At 43.0% G+C, this 23,101-nt stretch overlaps 1 protein-coding gene across 1 annotated transcript; it reads right to left on the bottom strand.

The window, feature by feature from the left end:
* Window positions 1-340: 340 nt before the first annotated feature.
* LOC142767032 (uncharacterized) lies at window positions 341-22,670 on the bottom strand. Its single transcript, XM_075868248.1, has 5 exons — window positions 22,533-22,670; window positions 18,948-18,973; window positions 17,747-17,808; window positions 13,699-13,779; window positions 341-575 (listed from the first exon to the last, which is right to left on the bottom strand). The coding sequence occupies exons 1-5, from the start codon at window positions 22,638-22,640 to the stop codon at window positions 439-441; spliced, it is 414 nt and encodes a 137-aa protein (XP_075724363.1). The 5' UTR covers window positions 22,641-22,670; the 3' UTR covers window positions 341-438.
* Window positions 22,671-23,101: the final 431 nt, after the last annotated feature.

The following is a 23,101-nucleotide window of genomic DNA, read 5'->3' as shown; positions in this document are numbered from 1 at the left end:
TACGCGGCTGTCTTGTGTAGTATTTCTTTTCTAAGAAGGTTCAAGCAGTTCCTTGACTACGCCACATATGACCTGCCTGTCATATAGACCGGCTATACTTGATTCTCGGTCAAATATTTGCGGCTTTTTCCTTATTTCTGCCGCAGGCAAGATGAGAATGTTTCAGTCCTAAACAAAGATGCTGACACCGAAGCCGATAGCGGAATCGCTGCGGAAGCAGCTGTTCCCCTCAGTTGCATAAAAAGTTGCTAGCCTAATGGAGAAAATACATCAAGAAACAAGGACAAAACAACACAGACTAACTTTCAGTTTAATTGTATCACTTTATTACTACCCAACATTAAAAAAAACTTTGAGTTGTTTGCAAAGAAGCATTTGGAAGGCAATCTAAGAGAGATAAGTTCCCTAAACGTTGATGTCGGTGGCACAACTATAACATTACGTTCTGGGACATTCCGCAAGACTTGATGTGAACTGACTTGGCTGTACACAGAATTGTTCAGCAACAAACACACACTCTTTTTTGAGCTTGTTAAAATCAGTTTGTGTGCTCCAAATCAAACAGGTCGTTTTCTCTGAAATGTGAACGCATAACGGTCAATTAGTGTTTATATTTTTGCAACATAATTACCGATGATGATTCACGATCGCTTCGGCTCAATGTACAAGATATAATCGCAACCTTATTTTGATAGCAATTCTGTGTTAGTAATAAATGGTGTCAGGTGTCCATTTTCGTTACACAAATTCAAGGCTGCAATTAAGAGGCAAGTTGACTAAAATTGTGGTAAATAAAGCTTTATATAAATATGAGAGTGATTGCCCCATGCTTCATATACTAAAGGTTTGCTCCTGAGATGTATCGGCTTAATCTTCTAGCTCCCTTTCAACAATATTTACCAATCGAAAATGCATAAATGTGCTAACAGCAACGCAAGTTATTACTCAAAGCATGTGACTGAGAGCGTTTGGAAAAGTATCTATGCATGTTGACCCATCGGGGGTAATATGCCGCTTCTTGTAGAGCGGCAAAAGTCGCTGCTTATTCAAATAAAAGACATAGTGCTCTGAGCTGGCTCATTGTCACCATCATCGTTTATTTGACCCTTGAGGACCCTTCTTTGCATTGCATAAGGGGGAAGACATATTAATAATTACAGAAAAAGCCGTGGGATTCGAACCCAGGTATCCTGTGCGCTGGCGCAGTATTCTACCAATAAACTACGCTAATGCTTTCAGCTCGCTTGCAAACTTGTTTTACGCAGGCTTGATGCCGGGAAAGGAATCACCGTAATATGAGTAATAAATCGCTTTATAACAGCAAAGAAACAACCAGCCGTCACATTATTAACAGTGGTAAAACCTACTTAAGGCAAAATTCATCATCATCGTCAGCCACTGTAGGAAAAATTGGCACAAAATATTTGGCAAGTGCATTTCAGATCAGAAAAAAACTATTAAAGGCCGCTCTTCAAGCTTTTTCAATCACAGCAAAAGCTGGAAGAGTGCCCTTTCAGAGTCTTTATTTAACACTCTTTGGGTACCTACTGCAAGCACATTTGCAGGGTAACTACTACGCCATTAATCATCATGTGGGAGGCCGGCATTCACTATGTGATATTTCGTCATTCATCAAAGAAGTGGGGTACCTCATGCACACTTGCGACGAGTTTTGTGCCAATTTTCGTGTGCTCTGGCTTACTGTAAACAATAAAAAAGTTTGCCAGAAAATTTTTACTTGCCACAGTACTCCCAAGTAGGTATGCACCAAAAATAGTAGGTGATGAAGAACAGGTTTTGTAAAGAGTTGGAGGATTCAACAACCCCCTCGTTGCGCAATTCTCAGCATGTTGTTTGTTTGATGCTCTTTAAATACTTTATAACTCATAGTAGCGCAATTATTTCTATGTATCACGCCTGCGGAAGGCCAATTTTTCACAGAGTTAATGGTACTGGGATGGCTAGGCGTTAAATTGCTGAAATGATACGCAGAGGATGCGGGTTCAAGTCCCATTGTGTCCTTGCAGTTTCTTTACAAGGTACTTCGTTATTTCGTGCGTTAGTGGTTACGAGTAGCGGCGGCGGTGGACAAGCTACAGTATGCACATAAACTGTGCTGTGTATTTAAAACAGCTTTCGCTGTAAAGCAATTATTATTGTTATTATTATTATTATTATTATATTTATTATTATTATTATTAATAATATTATTAATAATAATATTAATATTATTATTATTATTATTATTATTATTATTATTATTATTATTATTATTATTATTATTATTATTATTATTATTATTATTATTATTACTTGGTTCAAGTAAGTAGAAAACATGAAGACAAGAAAAAGGGAGGGAAGAAGCTGACAACTGCCACCTAAGGGAGCACTACGTCTGCCTGCTCTTTCGGAAAAAGAAGGCATAAGGAAAATAGGAGAAGAAAGAAAGAGAGAAAACATGAGATTTGAAAGAAAAACACACACACACACGCAAAAATAAATAGTCACAATAAAGTGTGTATCAACGTGATGCTAAGACCGTCTTTGTTAAGGAAGTTAAAAGGACTCCGTGAGCCTGGTCGTGCCTAGAAGCACGTTCTTTTTCGAACAAGCAATCATCAAGGGTCGTGCATCTAACTGCAACCATTTCATAGTTCTTTCTGAGTAGAGCTCGCTGCACAACGAGTTGAAGACACTCTAAAATGACGTGTTTTAGTGTCTCGCAGGAGCCACACGACGAACATATCGGACTGTCAGCACGTCTTTGTATAAGGTTTCGCGCACTGGCACACAACCGTCTCTTAACTAGTATAACAAGGGCTGTGGCACGATGAATCAATCCTCGACCATGAATGCGAGGAGGAAACAATCCGCTTGCCCCACGCTGATCTGGATGCTGTATCAGAAGATGACGGTGAATCTGTAAACGAATGCTGTCGAACTGGCATGAAGTTTCTCAGTAGTCACACTCGTTGCTGGCACAAGTTGAAGCGAGGCGATCAGCCTCTTTATTGCCACGAATACCAACATGCGGAGGTATTTACTGGAAAATCAGGGACACCCCATGAATAATACGTTTTTTGCATATTTAACAATACCTCATACATTTGGGCCAATCAAGAAGTACTTTGGCTTGATCTTAGAACAGACGTAAAGAAATTTGCTGCTATAAGTGTAAAAATTGTTCGCACAAAATTTACACATACAAGACCACAAACACATTGACTGTGGTAGAGTTTTCACTGGCTGCTAAGTTTAAGTGAGTATTAGTGTAGCTGTTTCATGGCACACAATTGACAATCGGAGGCGTTCACTCCCAGTAAGTTATTCCATTGTTTTATGGCGACAGGAAGAAATGAACTCATGAATGCAACGGTGTGTACTGAAAGAACGTTGGAGGCTTCAGGAAACACATAGCCACCGATAGTATAACGGGCGGGAGAATGTGGAAGCCACGAATGTGAAGAAAAGACTGTTATAACATGCGAAATAAAGTCGAGAAAACTTACGTCTGTCAGTAAGATTCTTCATTTCTAAAGAATCCTTCATAAAAGTTATGCTTCTTTTGTGATTCTAGTTGGAGGCGATAAGCTGGGCAATGTTATTCTGTACGGATTCCCGCGCATTATTCAAAAAGGTTTTTTGAGGGCTCCAAATGGAAGATGCGTATTCGAGATTTGTGCGAACGAAGGTTAAGTACGCAATTTTACGGATGTAACCAAGTTTTTTATTCATCTGCGACCAAGTGTGTAATGTTATCCGGCCATGTTAGTGAGTTAGAAATAAGCACACCAAGGTATCTGTAATTGTGGAGCCATGCCAAGTTCGTTCAGTTTGAATTATAGCACATTAAGTGTTGCACTGCTTCGGAGATACGCGCAAGATATTTCATTTGGAATCATTAGTCTGCATCAACCACACTAAACAATGCTTTTCAACTAAAATAGATAACTTTGTGAAATTTTGTGAACTTTTGTTGTAATTATGCGGTGGCAATGAGAAGCTGTCAACCTTAAATAAATGAATGGATCGAGATACTCTTGATGGTGGATTGTTAACATATGTAAGGAAGAGTAAGGGCCCGAGAATGGAGCCCTGAGAGACACCTGATATGACCGGAGCAGCAGTGGAGTGAAGGCAGGATCCCACTGTTTTTTTTAGTGTATATTCATTTTATCAATTTGTATGGCAGTGGTATACATGTCATCAAGTTGAGCGGTCGCAACAAGCGTAAATGTTATCGGTCTTGGTTGTTTGTTGGAAATATTACCAAAACAACCGGTGGTTCATAAACTAGCTTCATATTATGCTTTTCATGAATCTCACTTCTACATCCTACGCTACCATTGAACTGATTTCCTCTGTTTAGCTCTTGATGTACAAGTGCATGCTATTGTTAGGAGGTAGCGTCAGGACTCAGGTGCCAGGTGTGCGGCACCACATCTGGTACCTCTAAAACCACCATCTACCACAGTGGGCTTGTGCAGTGTTTCGAAGAGAAGTGATTCAAAACTCTATCCTATATCAACTTTTAATATCTACGACGAATAGTCCACATTCCGTTACATACGCACGAGTATGGCAGCGCCATCTTTCATGTTTACTCCAATAGGCTGATCCCGTTCTCCCTTCATTGAACTTTTTGCCTGTGTCTCAAAGGCCTGCCATTTTCGCCCACGCGCCTCTTTATCGAAGGAAGGGCACAGAGAAATGCCTGTCAACAGAATCTACCGAAACGGCGCCACCATGTCTTTCCTGCATGTGCAGCTAAACCGCCCGTCACTGCAAGTGCATGGTGTAATGACTTCCAAGCGGACGCGTGTGCCTCGAAAGAATTCTGCTCCTTCATTACTTGATGCTCGACCAGTGAAGAACATGATCATCGGTGTCGTGAGTCTTGCGTAGGCAGCGAGCACAGAGTGCCCGCGCAGTGAACTGAGTCAGCTGCAACACCGGGCACTCTCGTCGTCTACGGAAGCTGGCGTGACAATCAGAAGCACCCCATTAGCATTTTACTGCATGCCAAACCAATACTTCTTTCTTTTTCATTTTGACACGTCATTCTGAAAGGCTTGCTTCTATAAAAGAGGGTTTGCTCACTTCTCGTGTTTTTACGTTATATCAAGCTGTAGAGATCAATTAAGCTCCAGAAATCAAGGCTCAGGACCGCACCTTTCAAATCCTGATTTTCCAGAGGGCCCGCGTGAGGGCGCTCAGGTTTAACCTTACCTGAGGAGGTCGGACGTGTTTTTGGAGAGCTCCGGAATGACAGCTACAGATAAGTGTTTTTGCATGTTTCCAGCTTGCCTCTGTATGTAGCGTTATGAGAACGTAAGGCGCTAGCGTAAAGCTTGATTAGGTCTAGTACGGTGTACGTTTTTTTTTAGTATTCTGTACTGTGTCTTTTTTTTTGCTCCAGCCACCACGTGGCTGAGGCCTGCGCGTAGACCGACCACGTGCATGCGCAGGTGCTGTGAAGTGTAGCGTATTTATGTATTATTGTGGTTCTTTTTGGCTTAGACCAGTGTATTTTAGTACAGTTTTCTAACACGTGGGCATCGGTAAACTGAGCTAGCCATGGTCAAAAAGACCGTAAAGTGTTCAGAGTGCGGGGTAGGGCGGAAGGTGGAAATTAGTGCGGAAGAGAAAGCAGAAGATGACGCCAAGTGTAGACAGTGCGAGTTCGAGGAGAAAATGAAAAATATGATGGCGGTCCAGAGTGGGCTCATGGAGAAAATCGCAGAGCTGGAGAATGCATTGGCGAAGGAGCGAGAGAAAACGTCAGCCATAGAGGAAAGGCTCCGGGCAGCCGAGAAGGGCCTATCGAAGGTCGTGAAGGGGAACGAAGACGCAGGTGACGGCGGAAGCATTATGGCGACGACCCCCCGTGCGGGAGAGATGAGGGAAACGGGCATGACAAAGGCAGATACATTGGCCACAGGGCCCAGCTACCGGGAAGTAGTTTTGAGGGAGGGAGGGAGCAAACCAGCAGCCGTGACTCACGCTAGTCACCTAGTCAGCAGCCAGGTGCAGGTTTCAGAAGGAATGTCTGAACAGGTCATCATCGCCGGTGACTCAAATTTAGTCCGATGCGCAGCGGCAATCAAAGAAAGGGTGAAAGGCGACAAGAGAGTTGCGATGGGGACGTTCCCAGGACAAACGCTGGGGACAGTAATGAGTCAAGCGGGTGAACAACTCGCAGCTAAAGCTAACAATCGTAACCTCGTTGTAATTGCGGGGGGGTTAAATGACGTCCTGAAAAAAGAATCGTCAGGACTAGCGACGACCTTGGCGAAAGGGGTGGATGACATGCGCACCGTGTCCCCCCAGGTGCAAATTGTAGTATGCACAGTACCGGAAGTACCAGTACGCAACGTCAACCTGCAAAGAGCGGTTATCGACGCAAACAAAGAGATATGGCGAATTAGTCGAGAGAAGGGTTTCGAGGTAGTGGATTTAAACAGGGAAGTGCACAGGTGGGGTGGATTCCAAAGAGACAAGATTCATTTCGATAAGAGGCTTGGACACGAGGTGGGCTGGCGACTGGCAGGACGCGCAGTAGCTTTTTTGGGGGGCTCACGGGCCCTTCGGAGTCCGGGGTAGCTCGTAACAGGGAAAACAACCAGGAGGACGCTTTGACAGGTAGAATTGCGAAAAACCAGAAAAAAGGTAAAAGAAAAAGGAAAAAGGCGCGTGTTGCAATTAGTTACATAAACATGCAGGGTGGCAGAAAGAAGGCAAAATGGTTAGAGATTGAGGAGCAGTTGAACAAAGAACAGATAGGCGTGTATGCGGTTACAGAAACACACCTTAGAGACTTGGAAGAGCCACCACATATTAAAAATTATGTTTGGGAAGGGTGTAACAGGACCATATCGGAAAGGAAAGGTGGGGGTGTAGGAATGCTAATTCACCGCGGAGCCAAATGGGTTAGAGTGAAACAGACGTGTTCAGAGCACCTCTGGGTTCTGGGCACAGTAGGTGGAAAGAAAACGTGGCTAGGGGTAGCCTTCTTGTGGACGGGGAATAACTGCAGAGAAAAGAATCAGGAGATAGTGGATTGCATGAGTGCGGATATTAAGGAATTTGGTAATGGGGCCGAAATCATCCTTCTAGGGGACATGAATGCCCACATACATGACCTTGACGGATATTCAGACACCAATGGGAAGTTATTACTAGATCTTTGCGAGCAACATAGTCTGGATATAGTTAACACGGGGCCTAAATGTGACGGCCAGATCACATGGGAAGTCGGAAACAAGCAATCAAGTATTGATTATTGTCTCATGACTGAAGGAATTTACCACAAACTGACAGAAATGAGGATAGACGAGGAAGGCATTAACAGCTTGGGTAGTGATCATAAACGAATAACATTACAAATCGGATACGAAACTAAAAATATGAGCATGGAATCAAAGTCTGGCAGCTCGTATTTAAATGACAAACAAATAATAAATATAGCCGCAAGAGTCGAGGAAGAAGTAGGCGAAATACCAGGCAAGGACTGCGAGTATAGTGAGCTGTTACATCTAATGACGAAGGAGATAGGTAAAGAGAAGAAAACTGTTTGCTGGAAAGGAAAAAGGAAGCCAAAAAGTTGGTGGAACAAGGAAATCCGGGAGGCGATCGAGAAGCGACGCGAATCATCACGGGAGCATAGAAAGGCAAAAAAGGAGAAGCGGCCGCAGGACGAAGTCAAAAAAATATGGGAAATATATTTGGAGAAAAAATCCCTTGTACAGAAATTGATAGAGGCAAAAATTAAAGGTGAAAGTGAACGCTGGATGACAGAGATACACGAAAAAAAGGAGGCCGCGCCTAGGATTTTTTGGAGCCACATAAAGGCGCTAGGTAGGAAGTCTGTCACAACGCAACAACATATTCTAGATGAAGGAGGAAATCAAGTGGAAGGGTACGAAGCGCTAGGTTACATCCAAAAGGTAACAGCCGATTCGTTTCAAAAGAGCGTTCAGGGGATCTCCCCGGTGAGTAAAAGTGTGGCGGAGAAAGCAACAGAGGAAGAGCTAGTACTTGATAATTTCAACTGGAAAAAGGCCGAAGGAAAAATTCCAAAGCGCACTGCCGCGGGTTTAGATGGGATTCCCGTTAGCCTCATTAACGAACTAGGACATAACACTAAAGAAGCATTGTTAAAAGCAGTAGAAAAATGCTTAAAGGACGGACAAATACCGGACAGTTGGCGACAAAGTAGAATGAACTTAATCTATAAAGGCAAGGGAGAAAAGGACAAGATTCGCTCGTATAGACCACTAACCATTACATCGGTGCTATACAAGTTGGCGATGCAAGCAGTAAAAATGAAAATAGAAACGTGGGCCGAACATAACGATATTTTGGGAGAACTTCAGAACGGATTTCGAGTCGACAGGCGGTTAGACGATAACCTGTTTGTTCTCACTCAGTGTATAGAAATATCTAAAATAGAGAATAGGCCCTTGTACGTGGCTTTTCTAGACATCACTGGGGCATACGACAACGTTAATCAGGAAATTTTGTGGGATATATTGAAAGGAATGGGCATGGGCGACGACTGTATACAGCTTTTGAGGGAGATATACCGAGAAAATACAGTTTGCATAGAGTGGGAAGGAATGCGTAGCAAAGAAAACGTTGAGGTTAGCAGGGGTCTGAGACAGGGATGTCCTTTGTTCCCACTGTTATTCATGCTGTACATGGTGAGTATGGAAAAAACCGCTAGAAGGTAGCAACATTGGTTTTAATCTGTCACACAAACAGGGCGGCATGATGATTGAGCAGAAGCTTCCAGGTTTATTTTATGCGGACGATATCGTCTTATTTGCGGACAGTCGAGATGATATACAGCAGCTGGCGAATATATGCGGAAGGGAAGGTGAAGCTCTTGGACTAGGATTCAGTGTAACGAAGTGTGGATTGATGGTATTCAATGATCCCTGTGATCAGACGGTGTCCATACAAGGCCAAGAAATACCGAGGGTAAGTGAATACAAGTACCTTGGAGTATGGGTAAATGAGAGGGATAGATACATGGAGGTACAGGAAAAAGCCTCGGCAGCAAAAGGAAAGAGGAATGCGGCAATAATGAAGCACAGAGCGTTGTGGGGATACAATAGGTATGAGGTGCTTCGAGGTCTGTGGAAGGGTGTAATGGTTCCAGGGCTTACTTTTGGGAACTCAGTCGTGTGCATGAGGGCAGAGGTGCAATCGGGAATGGATGTAAATCAAAGGACTGTGGGACGCCTCGCGTTGGGTGCTCACGGGAAGACGACAAACGAGGCTGTAAAGGGCGATATGGGGTGGGCAGGTTTTGAGGCGAGGGAAGCGCAGAGCAAAATAAGGTTCGAAGAAAGGCTAAGAAATATGAAGGAGAGTAGATGGGCAGAGAAGGTGTTCCGTTATTTGTATAGGAAGAGCGTGGACACACAGTGGAGAAAAAGAACTAGAAGACTCACTAGTAAATATACGGCTGGTATTGTGAGCCATATGTCAACAAAGAGCGTTAAGAGAAAAGTCAGGGAGGCGGAGAGGATTTACTGGATGGCAGCTATGGAGAAAAAACCGGCTTTGAGTAACTACAAAAAAGGGCAAAAATGAAATAAGGAGGGAGGCATTTTACGATAATTCAAGGGGAAGCGCTTTACTGTTTGAAGCGAGATCGGGCTGCCTTAGAACGCGTAGTTATAAAGCAAGATTCAGTAAAGAAGAAGAACAATGCACATGCTGCGGGAAAGATAAGGAAACGGCGGAGCATGTTCTGATTGAATGTGGAGATATCCACCCAGGTGTACGTTTGGGCACGAGCCTACAGGAAGCCTTGGGTTTTAGGGACAACAATGGAAAGCTGAACACACCCGCGATTGAAATAAGTAAGAGACGGTTAGAGTATTGGTGGCAGAAAATTAGAGAGAAAGGACAAAAATAAATATTGGAAAAATAAAATATGGACAGTGTGCCGTAAATGGCAGAGAACTTAAGCTGAAAATTTACCTTTTTTCCATTAAGATAGAATTTATCGAAGTAGAGGTATTAGGCCAACATAAAAAAAAGAGAAAAAAAGGTTTTTTTTTTTGTCGAGCCTGGTGGCATACTTGTCACCACCCCGTTATAAAGGGGACGCTCATAGCATCCATCCATCCATCCACCTGACTTCTGTTTTAACCTGACCAAATACGTATGGGTAGACACGGTATGCAGTGCGGGTGGAGAGGAGGACGAAACTGCCGAACACTTGATATTGTTCTGTAAATGGCTTCACCCGATAGGTCGGTATGATGAAGCAGAGTTTTTCAAAGCACTGGGGTTTAGGGACAGGGATTACAAAATAGACTCTCACCGGGAAGAATTAACTAGAAGGAGGTTATCTGACTGGAGGCTAAAGTTAAGGTACAAGAGAAAATTAAACCTTTCACTGCAAAGTACCAGTCCTCAACCTCACTATTCAAACCAAGAAAAGAAAATCCACTTTTTGGTTCACCAAGGTTTGCGACTTGGTGGCGTTAGCCACCACCCAATCTAAAGAGTACAGCCATATCAATCCATCCATCCATACAACCATCTCCGAATGCGCCTAGCCAGGTGGCGTTTAATACACTCGCTGTAGTGGGGAAGATAGAGAGAGACAGTATCTAGTCGAGGCAGCTAGAAGACGACTACGACGAAGAGCCGAGTCCCTGATACGATCTGCGAGCCGTAGCCCATCAACATGCGGCTCCGACTTTGCGTGCGACGCACAGAAGTGAACAACGGTTTCTCGGTGATTTCTCACGGCACACCAGAACTCTCTTCACCTTTCTATTCAGGGTTCAATTTGTGCCCACATGTTTCGACGGTATTTGAAAGGCGTAAGCTTCCCTTCCCAGGCAGCTCACTCCTGAAGAAAGCCAAGGGTCAGGCTAGAGGACGCCTGTGCCCGCTTTTTGTAATCGGCGGGTATCTGGCGGCAGGTGGGTTCGAACCCACGATCTCCAGCCGCTGAAACGGACACTCTAACAGAAAACCACGGCTGTGGTACAGTACAGGGCTGCGTGAAATGTACTCGTACGTTCGCAACTACATACGTTCCTGCACTGCGTGTCAGTGACGGAAAGCTACTTTTCATGCCCCTGGTGAATAACAACCATTGCCGTGTCCTACTCAGCCGTTTTATAGGTACGGCAAAAACTTCTACGTCCCATTACCTTGTACTCCCGCTGGAAATCGCTGGATTCTCTTGCCCGTTGGCCATCTCACCTGTTACGCTGAAACCGCCGCTTTTCTGCCGCTGCTGCTCGTGGTATTGCGGCGTAGATTTATCCTTCGCTATGGCGTGCCACGTGAGATGCTTATTGACCATGGGCATGCGTTTCTACCGCAAGTCGTCCAGCAACTTTTCAGTGAGTGCAATGTTATGCATCGCACCACTACGAGATATCAGCTGCAGACAAAATGTTTTACGGATCTCTTTACCTACACGTTCAGTGATATGCTCTCTATGTACATATCTTCCGACCATTCTAATTGGGACTCGGTGCTTCCTTTCGTTTCATATGCGTGTAATACAGCCACGCGAACTACTACTGGGTTTTCATCTTTTTTTCTACTGTACGGACGTGAGCTCTCTTCTACACATGGCACGATACTTGCTTCCCGCCCAGATGCTTCAGAATACCGCCAAGCCTCCGATTTTTTTTCAGTGTGCCGAACAGTGCCGCCAGTTAACACGTTCGTTTACATCTGTCACACAATGTCTTCAAAAAGAAAGCTTGATCCAAACAAGCCTGCTCACAGCTTCCCCGTAGGCTCATTAGTATAGCTTTTGGTTCCATTCCAGTCCCACGCATCTCCCAAAAGGTCGCAGTTAAGTACAATGGTCCCTACTGGATCGTTCAATGCACATCACCGGTTAACTAAGTCGACGGTCTAGTGACACCTGCCGATTGCGGACGATGCCATGGTCGTTAGATAGCCCACATCAGCTGCTTGAAACTTTACTATGATCCGCTTGTGCTTGCTGCACCATGAGGCACCAAGATGGCTAGTCTTGCCCACCGGGACAAGTGTAGTGGTGAAAAGATAGATAGAGCTAGTATCTAGTCGGAACAGCTAGAAGACGACAACGGCGAAGAGCTAAGCCTGTGACAGTGACTGGTGCCCCTGAAACCTCGCAGTTCGTTTCAGTCAATAAACCCCCTTATATCGCTTTTTTATTTTGGGCCTAATAAAGTTGTTTCACTCACCCACTAACCACATTTTTTCTCCTGTCATTGTCCAGTTAAAGTCATACTTCATAGAGGGCCTTGAAGCTTTTAACAAAGGAGCTACTTAAGCTGGCTGTGTGTCGATACTGAGCGAACAGTACACTATCATTGGCATAAACCAGCAAGTGCTTTCTCTGCCCTCTTCTTCGTTTGCAAATTCGCCGCCACAAAACTTGTGCCCGTTTGTCTCTAGTGACATTCAACAGCTCTAGCCGGAACGAGTACAGAAAGAAATGTAGCGAGAAAAAGAAACAGATCGATAGTAAGAGAAAACTACAGACAATAAAAGGGAAGAAAAATGGAAGTGATTCAAAAAATAACTTGCGAAACGCTTGAGTTTCCCCTTCCAGAGTAGAGGGCGATACCGCGATCGGGACCTGTGCGCATTGACTTCTTAAATGATAGCAATGCTGTTATTTTTGACAGACGAGTCCACCATGCATGTCGTAACGAAACAATTGACTGTATGCGTTGAAATGGCTAAGGAAAGCTATCCTAGAATGTATTTCTGTAAGTATAGCCAATAAATGCACGCTACATCGTGGATGTCTCCTTTGCAGTTCACTAAAGATTAAAATACGCATGCGTATGGGAACACCTGAACCTGCGCAGTTATATGTTAGAGCGCTTGTTATAGGGTGGGCCTTCAACACACTCACCCCATGCACAGTTCATGTGCGTTGGCAGCTTGTGCGAATCTATGCTTCTGCCACCTAATGCATATGTTAAAGAAACTTCTTGTACTACATAATTACACTACTGAAAATGACACAGCATTCTGCACATACTTTGCTTCTCCCCAGTATTCTGCCAGTCTGGCTTGAGAGGGAATGAATTAGCTTCATTAAACATATTAATTTAGCATACGCAGAGCAATGTATTCAAGTGCCTTGGCCGAAACTCATAACCACGTGGAAAACAAGCAAAGAAGTTATTACCGCTGTTTAGGGCTCCAGGTGTCTTATACCACAATATTAAACGTTTAGGTTTACGTGATTGCCTTTCATTAGTCACATAAACTTTACAGTTTGAATGCTAGGAATGGAGGTTAGAATAAATTATAGCGCCTCTAATACAGTTCCGGAAGGCATCGTTCAGCACTATGTTTCGAAGAGCGAAACTTGTCTTAGAACTGACTATAGTTCAGTATTCATTGGACGTGAAAAAAGTTCGCGTTTGTGGCTCCCTCTTTTTACAACGTATGTGCCAGATAGACTAAGAGGAGATTGTTTGAAAAGCGCTAGATTATCTTCTGCGAGAAGCAGAAACTTGACCTCACTGCTGACAGAAAAGTATAAGTTACAGATAAAAACATTCAGCAAGAGTTTAGATGTGTCTAGCGTTTAGACTCTTGATGAAAATTTATGACTACACATGAAAATATGTGAAAATTGATGAAACACATACACATAATAGTTACAGTATTGATAATATGCATGTAAAAATGTATACGCACCCCCTGTTGGTGGCAATTTCGTTCCCATAATAAGGCATTCATTTTTAGCGTAAAAAAACTCAAATCTGAGGAGTGTTGAACCTGCATAAAGGCACACAAATTAAGCACAAATTTTGTAGACGCTAGGTTCCTAACTGCAGGTATACAGTCACCCATATTGTATTGTGGGCATTCAGTATGCAGATCAGTAGACTAACAAGTCGATAGTTAAAACAGCCAAAATATCCATGGATACGATGCTGCCTTAAATATTCAATCAATAGACCAAGAAATGTACTTCCGCTGACGCTATAATTTTTAGGCTGATTCAGCGTGTTTGAATGAAATTTCTCACCGATTTTCATATCATCACTTCATTATTGTAGGGCCTTCAAAGCTCTCCAGTTTGCTCTGCCACGACTTGGTCACAAGCAGCTATATGTCTCCAGTTCAATGGCTCAAGAAGTATGGTTACCGAGAAAAATACTGCTTTTGTTGACGACAACCCTTTCGTTGCGGTTACAGTCTGCGAGATAACACATCCGTCCAAGCCCTCAAGACACTACATTGATTTATTCTGCACATGCCCAGTGTCTCCCAATGCATCAAGAAGGCTGCCGCGTGGTTTGGGGTGATATGTTTTTGGTGCCAACAAATTAAGCAGCATTCGTAAGAAGGTTGAATAAAAAAAACAAGCTGGCAATCTTTGTGAATAGAGCACTAAACAAACTATGCTACAAGCAAATGTTAAGGAATGTCTCACGTGTGAGATTACAACATCGTGTGGCAGTTCTTATATCAGGCAGATAGGTCATAGCCCGAAAGAGCCTTAGCGCAGGCACGACAACTTCCTCAAGCCAAGAAGTAACAGTGATTAGCTGTGCAGGTTTGGCTAATATTTAAAATTTTGAAGAGCCCAGGAACGTGCGCATATATAAACAAGGTACTACAGGCAACTTGTCTGAAGATTTTGTGATGCGGCTTGCATTATTGTAGTATCAATACGGTCAGTGCCGATGCGCTCACATTTTCTCGCCCATGCTGGGAAACATTTAGGTACCTGCATGCCACACACGGCGCCCCGGCTGAGACACAGTGACAAAGGGGGCGCGTGTACTGACAAACCCCTGCTAGCGCGTGGCTCATACTGCCCGCTATCTATTGTGACGTCAGTTATTTGTGCTTACTGTACAGCATGTTTTCTTAGGCGAACATGACAGTACAATCAGCAACAAAATGAAGTAATTTCTTATTGTAGTATATCCGCGCATATATTTCAGTGTGTGGCTTCAAGGAATTACTGTTTCATTGTTTGGCGCCTCCCAGTGAGTTGTTAGCTATATTGTCTAAAATAGCTGTTTTGAAAATATTTGTTCTGTGTGGATATAAACAGGTGCTCTGAACATTTATTATTGGATTCAATATACTTGCTGTGTCATCTGCGCAAATTGTAGTTTATGAAAATAAATTGCGTGAAGTACAAGGTGATTCCTGCCAAGTACGCAAAACAACTGATCGCCTATATCTGTTTGGGTAGGTTTGCGTGCAGAGAACCAGTAACATGCTATGACCGTCTCCGAATCTGCCTGGCCCGGTGACGTTGTGCATGCTCGGGCCTATTGTGGTCCCTTGTGGAGAAAAGATATTGGCTCACTTGCTCATTTGTTATGATAACGTAGATGATATGTGTTGTAAGGATAACCAATGGTTTCGTGACTATTCCGTTGAAGTTTGTAATTGGTCTTTTACCTGAATGTATTGTGTTGTTTTTTGTTTCCGTGCTGTGCAAACTCCGCTGAAAGGTGGGAAGTGCACATGAACAGCCATGAGGGTACAAAATATGTAAATATTCAACGAATTATTAAAGCCAAAAAATAATAAACAAAGAAACGCACAGATAAACCTTCTTCTCCGTGGCTTGGAAACAAAGCGATAGGGTAAGAATTTTCGCCTGATTCCCAAGCTTTCGCATAATGACCCATATATGCCCAGTTTCCTATATATAGGATGCTTTTCTGATGCACTGTAACATAGCTAAATCTTTAGTTGATGACTAGCGCCACCGACAGGACCTCGAGCAGGTCTCATTCTCAACGTGTACAAGCCTAGACATTGCTAGCTTTTCATGCTGCGTACGTGCAGAAGTCGATAACGAAGTAATAGTATGCTACTGGATATATAACAGTATTGTTAAAATTGTCTCCAATGTCATGATGTTCTGCCAATGTAGCAGGTGAAGCATGAATCAGGAGAAAAAAAAAGCTTGAGTCACGTATAATAAACCATTACTAGTAGCTAAGCAAAATGCCTATATGAAAGGTGTAGACAGGGCAGACGAGAACATCTCCAAGTACCGCTCGCCAATGGTTAAAGAAAGTGCTACTCTTCCTTGTTTAGCTACCTTCTCAACACATCGGTGAACAGTGCCCAGCAGTTGCATAAACAAATAATGAAACATTGAGCACCTTCTCTTCGAGAGGCCCATTGCAAAAGCCTCCTTCAAGAAGTATGGGTCGAAGTCCTCATGCGGGAAAGGCTGCCAGCCGGCAAGTCAACGTGAAAATTATTTGAGCACACCGACTACATGGTCCTCTATTAAATTATGGTGACAATGTGAGCCCATACAAAAAGGTTGGAGAAGTGCAATGTTGTAAGTGCTGTGAGAAGTGCAATTTGTAGTGCACGCGAAATGGTTCAGAACATTTTGTTTATGGTACAAGTGCACTTTTTTGGCAATAGCATTTATATGAACACTGTCAGCAGGATTTTGCCGCTGGTATTGCCATCAATCACTACATATATACGCGTATCTATATATAGTAAAATGCAAGAAAGATATAATTCAGGAAAAGACTCCGGCGTGCAGAATTAAACGTGAGATGTCTGAACTGTGAGTGCGTGGCGTTAGCCACTGAACCACGAAGAAGTACCTCCTTCAAAGTTCAAACGGAAAGCTATTTATATCTACCACTTACTACTTGTGATCGACCTCTCGGGAGAAACTATCGTGTTTTTAGTATAGCCCGCAAGATGACGCAAAGAGCGCGCATCACCACAACGTCATGATGCGGCGGCGCATGCTCTCATCTCCAACGAGTACTTTGCTTCGTGAAAAGGGGGCGGGGTGGATGCCACCCGTGCGCTTGCCTATCTCACGATGGAGACAATTGTACGCCTCGGCTGGTATTGGGCTTTCACCGGCACTATTTTGATGTGATTACCGGGCGCACAAATGTCACTGAAATCGTTGCACAGTCTCCAATAGCGCGACGGGTGTGCTTTCCAGACACAGTGAAGTAACAACTGAGACATCAATTCGCGTTCATCTGTACTTGCGAGTACGTTTTGTGCGTCATTTGTGCGTAAAAAGTGCGGGGTACGTTTCGATTTACTCATCATTGTGCGCATGACTTTTCATTTTGTTGCTGTTGCGTTTATATATTCGCTTTCGCAGCAAAGCTGTCACTCTATTTAAAAAAATATTTGTTTTGTCATTTTTTTGAGTTTGTGCAAACGTGGGTTCAACGCAATTTCTTTATAAAAATAAATAGATCATATCACTCCTATTGTTTTATCAACTCCTAATTTACTGATAAGGCTAAACGACGTGGTTATTTTGGGTACTTTTACTGAGAATTCTCGATCATTTCGAATTCACCCAATGGGAACCTCGTCCATACTGCTCATAAATTATTTCACATCTCTCCATTATCGCATGAACATGATCTTTCGGTCTCACGAGCTTGCCTTTCCCCAGAGCCACCACGAAGACGACGCAAAAATTGTCGACGTTATCGTTCCTAGCGAATAATTGGTTATGGCGATGAAGCCTGCGTGCAACGATCACTAAACGCGTCATATTCCTCTTGATGTCTCTAGGTGTGGAACGTGCTGCCGAAACACCACATGTTGTTCACAATCAAATTAAAATAACAACTACGCAACTGACGCAATTCAAACTTTGTAACGAAATTAATGTATACTAAGTTGCCCAGTAAATAAAGGCTGCCTTTTGTGCTTGAAATTTCATCAGTACTCCGTTATGTACTTTGTGTGCTACATGCCTTACCTTTCACGATAATGTCCACATGTTGCCCAATGAGCTCCTTCGTGAATTTAAGCGTCGCTGTCCTGCAAATTTCACAGTCAGTCAGATTTAGGGCATATTTGTGAAACACTTTTATAGTGCAAATTTAGATCTCGTATCAATAAAGGTGACTGCGCGTTACATGTTGCCAGGTCTACCACTTTTGCAATGATACCTACTTGCAAGAAAAAATGATGGTGTCCAAAGTAAACAAGAATGCGGCAGACTGCAATCTTTCGTGGTTTCTGCAAACCAGTATAGTGTGCGTGCAGCCCTTTCTTCTGCCGAGTAGGCACCGGCTTGCCAAGCGGAACCATTGAATGTCTCCTGATTTCCTGCTCGGGTAGTTCTCTGCTTCAAGTACACATTATTGAAGGGGTAGCAATAACTTCTCGCAAATAAGAACTGGCGCAGTCGTAAGAAATAATGCAAGCGTTTATTATTGGACGCGATTCTGATGTCCACCTTGTGAACTGTTTACTTCGGCCTACAGTGATTGGCTGGAGTAAAGTTTGTTGGGCTAGTCGAGGCATTGTACAAGAACAGTAGATGACGCGAACCACTAACAAAATGTAGGCGGAAGGTTCACGCCTAATTTTTCTAGTTGTTCGCGTCGTCTAATGTTCTTGTGAATCGCTACAGCTCGGTTGCCTACCTGACGTACATGTAAGGGTGGTGCATGATCCTTGCTTCGGTCTAGAACACTTGAATTCATTCATACACATGTCCGGACGGAGACTTTTAGGACAAATATCCTGTTAGTGTGGTCTTATTCTTCCTTCTAGCTTTACACAGAAAATGTGCCGGTGGGTGTGGTGCATCAACGTGGTCAAAAGCGCCATGAGGTCATGGATTGCTGCGTTTTCGATCAACTGAAGGATATTTGTCAAAATAAACATGTCCACCGAGGTGGAAACCTCGAGAAAATCAGCATGCTCGATGACAATTTCGCTTACAAAATCTCTCACCAGGCACTTCGGCTTTGAATCCCTCACTTTACAATTTTCACTTTACCTATTTTTTTCTCTTAGGGAACCTAGTTGAGCATATTTCACCTGATTTTCTACTATAAAGATTTTATTGGGTGCACCATTACAACTTCATTACACATAATATCTTGACTTACACAAATTCTAATGAAGAGAGCGTGGCGCGATTTGTTGCAGTGCAAGACTATACTTACTTACTGGTCCAGCTGCCGCCGTTAGTCTGAAAAGTTTTAAGAAAAAAACAATTCAGCACTGTTCATTGTTCAAACATCTTTCGGATGTCAGCTACCGGATACTTCGTGGAAAAATAGCTGTTCAGGCCTTGTGTATTTCAAACATTACAGAATGGGCATTGGTAGTAGCACGTTATGCGTGTCAGATGTGCTCATATACTGGGCGATGCCAGTGCGTAATAACAAAACATCAAATGGTAGGTATGTCCAAATCCACTGCTTACGGCTAGTCTTTTAGTTAGATTATTACTATGGGAACTGAATTATAGTATAGTAATATAGCATTTGATTGTTCACGCACAACTTTTGCCAGTGACTTTATAGATTTCAACAAAGCTAGGTATGTGAGGAAAACTTGTATTCGTCCATACTCTTGAAGAAAAACTACAATAGATCCTCCTTTCGGTGTAAAGGCTTCTTCGGTAGTGAAGCCTTTATTCAAACACAAAATAAATGCGACGATAACACTGGCCTTTCCAGCTTTACGTTTACTCGCAGTGAGTAGCACTCGCAGTGAGTAGCATACTTTACTCGCAGTGAGTAGCATCCCTACGTGCTACCACGAGTGTAGGGCTGAACGACTTTGCTATAATATATCTTATAATTTTGGTATATATTTGTAAGTGACTGTAGAAAATTTCGAAGTTGGAAGCACGAATAACCACCTTAACTACTACACGGATGTGCCAGTAAATTACCTAATCATACGTCTTGAGAAACCGCTTTTTTACGTAGCGCATTTAGCTCGTCGAAACAGATAAATATATAAGTGGGCAGGTATTCAGCTGCTACTACAAAGAATACAAAGGTGTGCGTAATTTTGACGAATAGGCAAAATAACTATCGCGCTACAGTTTATTTTGGTACGTTCTGAATGCTAATGTGTAACTATAGGATTCTGCACTCTATGACTTGTGCAATATTATTAGTAATAATAATTGGACTATAACGTCACAAAACCACTATATACTTATGAGAGATTCTTTAGTTGGGTGTTCCGGAAATTTAGCCTACCTGGAGATCTTTAACATGCGCCAAAACATAAACAGACGTGTCTCATGCATTTTCGCCTCCACGCCCCACCACGGTGGTTTTTATTGAGAAAGGTACTCGGCTGCTGACCGGTCGCGTCTTCAAATCGCGGCTGCACCGGCTCCATTTCCGATGGAGGTGGCAATGTTGTACGCCCGTGTGCCCAGATTTGGTTGCATGTGAAAGAAGAACTCCCGGTAGTTAAAATTTCCATAGCACTCCACTATGGCGTCTCTCATAAACCTATGGACATTTTGGAAAGATAAACCCCACATATCAATTATTTTTCATCTAAAATGCGACCACCGCAGATGGGATTCCATCCCCCGAACTGCGGGTGAGGAGCCGAGTGGCTTAGTCACTAGACCACTGTGGCGGGTTCATAACATACATGCACAAATTCTCCTGTGAGACATACAAACATTTTTGTTTAAATTTCGGTGCCCACCGCGTTTGTCTAGTGGCTAAATTACTCGGCTGCTGAACCGCAGGCCGCAGGATTGAATCCCGGCTACGGCGGCTGCTCTTTCCACCAAGCTTGAAATGCAGTCGTCACCGCCAGGAACGTCGCAATCACTTTTATGCCTTACGTTGCTTGTCTTTCATTTGGTCGTTGTGTTGTAGCATAGCATCGAAAGCCGAGAGTGTTGGTCGAAATCCGATCATGCTGTCCGTATACGGACAAGTTTCTTTTATGTAAATGTTGAACAGCATCTGAACGACAAGCTTTGTAAATTTACCCTCACAAAACATCAGCGATATTGGTCTGAAGTCCTGGAAACTGCGTTTTTATCAGGCGTGGGAATCAACATTACATTACCAAGTTTGTACTCCTGTGGCGTTGTCTGCTTTTCCAACTCTTAAGCATGCACGTTGTGAGGTTATCGATTTAGACAACGATTCATTTACCGAGTATTTTGTTCGTCAGTCTGCCCGGCACTGCCCCTAATTTAGTCCTCAGCCAATCAATCTCCGCTCTCACCTCTGCAAGCGAGGCAGACGTAACTAAAGACGACTTTTGTTCCTTTACATACCTGGGAAGAGTTTCGAATGCAGCGGGATCAATGTACCTGTTCGGAACTTTTATGTTCTTATGCTCTCATACGCTCTGCTTACGGTCCTCTATGTTCCTTTTATTAGGCTCCTTCTTACGGACGCCTAATTAAGGCGCCATCATTTTACTTGCTGTTTAAACGCTGCCTTTGTGTTATCCGGATCTAAGTGGTAGTGAAGAAGTCGCCACACCCCAACTGTTATATTTCTCTCTCCTGACAGACATTTTTCAAGTTTGTTTTCGTGAGTGAGATGGTGTGCTCTTCAATTTGCCTTTGTAAAGCCGCTATTTGTTTTAATATATTTTCACCCCATCTACTCTGCTCAAGTTGGTTCTCTAACGCTTTTCTTTCAAATATTTCGAAAACACCTGTCTACCACTTCGTTGTGTTGGTGGGTTTCCAAAACCTTGAGGCGGCTCAAGGTTTTGGAAACCCACCAGGAGCTCTAAGGAGTAAAACATTTTTTCGTGAATAAGGAAAGTACAATTTCACAACCCTGAAAGTACTACATTTATCCAGACACGACATTTAGAAAGCGAGAAACAAGCGTAAAAAATGCGAGTGGCGAGGCTAACTTGAGATTCCAGCGCAAAAACCAAGACGTAAGAAATTTTGAAGGAGTCTGGTGGGGCCTACGTAGATTCTAATCAATTACCATGAACTACATTGTATGTTTGTTATTTCCATAGACTGAACAAACGGAGTAATAAAAACTTTCATCGAGCCCATGCCACCAAACTACTAAAATTACATTTTGAAACTTCCTACGTCACGTGCGGGGATTTTGACGCAAAATTCACGCAAAAACTTCAACCTTGATATTCTCCGCTATTAATAAACCAGTGACAGCGAAACATACCGCATTTAAGTTCTCAAAGAGCAATTGTCAATCTGAACGAAGTGATTGTTCTTTTTTTAGTTTTTTTAACTGTACGTCATGTGAATATTCATGTACTTTTGCAGTTCTGCTGCGAGCACTGCAGACACGTATTTTCTTGCCCTAACGTCCTCCACCGCAGTCATATCTTCTGTTTGCCTTCTTCCATTTGTAACTTCTTCACCTAATTTACGCCAGACAATAGCTCTATAACGCCGAGGTGGCCTAAGCAACTTGATTCGTTTTTCTTGAAACAGTTATGTCCTAGTAATGAGCAGCAGAACAATGTTTCGAAGCCCAACTCTCAGGAGGCTATATTTCAGTGAGATAAATGGTAGCTGCAATTAACATCTCTGCTTTCTTCTTTTTACCTTTCTCTTTCATTATAACCTTTCGAGGCCCCACTATACTTAGGCACAGATGAGTTGACTTATTTCAATGAACCAAAGGTGTAGTATTCTGAAGGCACACAGCTCCTCCTATGTAAGGTCATTGAGACATCCGCTTGATAGCTCATTAGCGTAAGAAGACTACTGTAAATATACCTAAAATGAATAGCAGAATATAGGGGTTAGTACTTACTTGATCCGCTTCTTCATAAAACAAATCAACCTCGGCAACGTCAGTGCTACCCCACTTGAACGCACTGTACATGCATCGAACAGGGCTTCCTAAATCAACATCGGACATGCCAACGAGATGGAGACGTTGATTTTTGGGAAGGAACTGTGTAGAGGAAAATTGCCGGAGCTAGTAAAGCATTTGCACACGCAATATAAAATAAAGAAAAAGCACAGTACTTGTAAGCGTCAAGTGAAACACCATTTACGTCAAATCGACAGAATAATCTGCCTCATAAGAGTCATCATTGGTCAAACGACCAACTTTAAATGTCCGCTAACCATGAATGCCTTGATTGTAAATGGCTGCCTCGATGAAATTCTCTAAAATCACAATAATCACATTGGTCGATTGTCATCTTTGCAGTGTGATGTCTTAATCCTTGGTGGTCCTGTAGCCAATCATTGCTTTTCATTAAGAAGTCACGTTTCCACAGTTCTATTAGCCGGTGACTTCCTACATATATCTGCATTGTTCTTTCAACCATCTGCGAGAATCGCCGCATCTCGCAGTGTATTGAGGTTGAAACT

This window comes from Rhipicephalus microplus, chromosome 7, assembly GCF_043290135.1.
Source record: "Rhipicephalus microplus isolate Deutch F79 chromosome 7, USDA_Rmic, whole genome shotgun sequence".
In the NCBI taxonomy this organism is placed as follows: domain Eukaryota; kingdom Metazoa; phylum Arthropoda; class Arachnida; order Ixodida; family Ixodidae; genus Rhipicephalus; species Rhipicephalus microplus.
This window is presented reverse-complemented; position numbering and strand designations above follow the sequence as displayed.